Here is a 2,690-nt window from a genome sequence, read left to right on the forward strand (position 1 = left end):
TCAGAGGCCCGAGACTGTTCGACACGCTTCCACTACACATAACGGACATAACTGGCCGACCCCTCACTGTTCAAGAGAGAACTTGATAAACACCTCCAAAGGATACCTGATCAACCAGGCTGTGACTTATACGTCAGGCTGCGAGCAGCCGCGTCCAACAGCCTGGTTGACCAGTTCAGCAACGAGGCCTGTTCGACGACTGGGCCGCGGGGACCCTAAGCCCCGAAATCCTCTCAAGATATGTGAATATTATCAAAGACAGTGCTAAGAAAGCGACCAAATTAGTAAAAATTATTAATCATCATTAATGAAACTAAACAATTTTTGAATTACTGGCCTTTTGATAAGTTCCTCTCTATCATAGGAGATAATTTAGATTACTCACGAGTCATTCTCACTTATCATATTGAATGTCTTATGTGGGAAGAGAAGCAAAGGAGTGTGTCCCAGGCAATATGACGTAGGCTGCTATAGAACAATATGCCTACCTACCTTGAGGCTACCTTGAGGTGCTTCCGGGGCTTAGTGTCCCCGCGGCCCGGTCGTCGACCAGGCCTCCTGGTTGCTGGACTGATCAACCAGGCTGTTAGACGCGGCTGCTCGCAGCCTGACGTATGAGTTACAGCCTGGTTGATCAGGTTGAACTTTAAGAATGCTTGCAAGAGTTGGCAATCGTTGGCGGGTCTTGGGTCAAGAGTAGAATCAATGATGAATGACTCCGCAGTTGGTTGGAACCGGGTTTCTTTTGAGAACTTCCCTGATTACCTTCCTGGCTGGTTTAATGGTTTTAGAGAACAGTTGAGCGTTTTGCTTGCAGTAGGTTTTTTCTCTAGTAATATATGAAGATAATGAGCTGTTCCCTAATGCATCAGGACCAGGCGAGCCTAACTCTGCTCTCTAATGGTCTGTACCACCATGGCGGTCATGGTCTGTACCGTCATGGGGGTCATGGTCTGTACCACCATGGGGGTCATGGTCTGTACCACCATGGGGGTCATGGTCTGTACCGTCATGGGGGTCATGGTCTGTACCATCATGGGGGTCATGGTCTGTACCACCATGGGGGTCATGGCCTGTACCATCATGGGGGTCATGGCCTGTACCATCATGGGGGTCATGGTCTGTACCATCATGGGGGTCATGGCCTGTACCATCATGGGGGTCATGGTCTGTACCATCATGGGGGTCATGGTCTGTACCATCATGGGGGTCATGGTCTGTACCATCATGGGGGTCATGGTCTGTACCACCATGGGGGTCATGGTCTGTACCACCATGGGGTTCATGGCCTGTTCCATCATGGGGGTCATGGTCTGTACCATCATGGGGGTCATGGTCTGTACCATCATGGGGATCATGGTCTGTACCACCATGGGGGTCATGGTCTGTACCACCATGGGGGTCATGGCCTGTACCACCATGGGGGTCATGGTCTGTACCATCATGGGGGTCATGGTCTGTACCATCATGGTGATCATGGTCTGTACCATCATGGGGGTCATGGTCTGTACCGTCATGGGGGTCATGGTCTGTACCACCATGGGGTCATGGTCTGTACCGCCATGGGGGTCATGGCCTGTACCACCATGGGGGTCATGGCCTGTACCACCATGGGGGTCATGGCCTGTACCACCATGGGGGTCATGGCCTGTACCACCATGGGGGTCATGGTCTGTACCATCATGGGGGTCATGGTCTGTACCACCATGGGGGTCATGGTCTGTACCACCATGGGGGTCATGGTCTGTACCGTCATGGGGGTCATGGCCTGTACCGTCATGGGGGTCATGGTCTGTACCACCATGGGGGTCATGGTCTGTACCGTCATGGGGGTCATGGACTGTACCACCATGGGGGTCATGGTCTGTACCGTCATGGGGGTCATGGTCTGTACCATCAGGGGGGTCATGGTCTGTACCATCATGGGGGTCATGGCCTGTACCGCCATGGGGGTCATGGTCTGTACCACCATGGGGGTCATGGCCTGTACCGCCATGGGGGTCATGGTCTGTACCGTCATGGGGGTCATGGTCTGTACCACCATGGGGGTCATGGCCTGTACCGCCATGGGGGTCATGGTCTGTACCATCAGGGGGGCCATGGTCTGTACCACCATGGGGGTCATGGTCTGTACCGCCATGGGGGTCATGGTCTGTACCACCATGGGGGTCATGGCCTGTACCGCCATGGGGGTCATGGTCTGTACCACCATGGGGGTCATGGCCTGTACCGCCATGGGGGTCATGGTCTGTACCGTCATGGGGGTCATGGTCTGTACCATCAGGGGGGCCATGGTCTGTACCACCATGGGGGTCATGGTCTGTACCATCATGGGGGTCATGGTCTGTACCATCATGGGGGTCATGGCCTGTACCGCCATGGGGGTCATGGTCTGTACCACCATGGGGGTCATGGCCTGTACCGTCATGGGGTACACCTTCCATGTATGCTGGAAGGAGTACCCATTTATTATTATTAACATCTTAATTGACAAAAATTAATTACAATTTTGCCTAATCTGAGTAATTCAATTAGGTCTTATTAGAGTGGAGATAATGCTGGTATTCGCTGTTACACAGGCCAGAGGGTCATACTCAAGACAATAGGTGTAAACTGTAGGCTGAAGCACATATATATATCATGGTTACAAAAAAAAAATATATATATATATATATATATATATTAGTATA

The 2,690-nt window shown here is 51.9% G+C and overlaps 2 protein-coding genes across 2 annotated transcripts; both read right to left on the reverse strand.

The window, feature by feature from the left end:
* Window positions 1-884: 884 nt before the first annotated feature.
* Window positions 885-1,526, reverse strand: LOC138368862 (uncharacterized). The gene has a single exon (XM_069331575.1). It carries the CDS (start codon window positions 1,524-1,526, stop codon window positions 885-887), a length of 642 nt encoding a protein of 213 aa, XP_069187676.1.
* Window positions 1,523-2,428, reverse strand: LOC138368863 (uncharacterized). The gene has a single exon (XM_069331576.1). The coding sequence runs from the start codon at window positions 2,426-2,428 to the stop codon at window positions 1,523-1,525; it is 906 nt and encodes a 301-aa protein (XP_069187677.1).
* Between the last annotated feature and the right edge of the window lie 262 nt (window positions 2,429-2,690).

This window comes from Procambarus clarkii, chromosome 26, assembly GCF_040958095.1.
Source record: "Procambarus clarkii isolate CNS0578487 chromosome 26, FALCON_Pclarkii_2.0, whole genome shotgun sequence".
Lineage (NCBI taxonomy): Eukaryota > Metazoa > Arthropoda > Malacostraca > Decapoda > Cambaridae > Procambarus > Procambarus clarkii.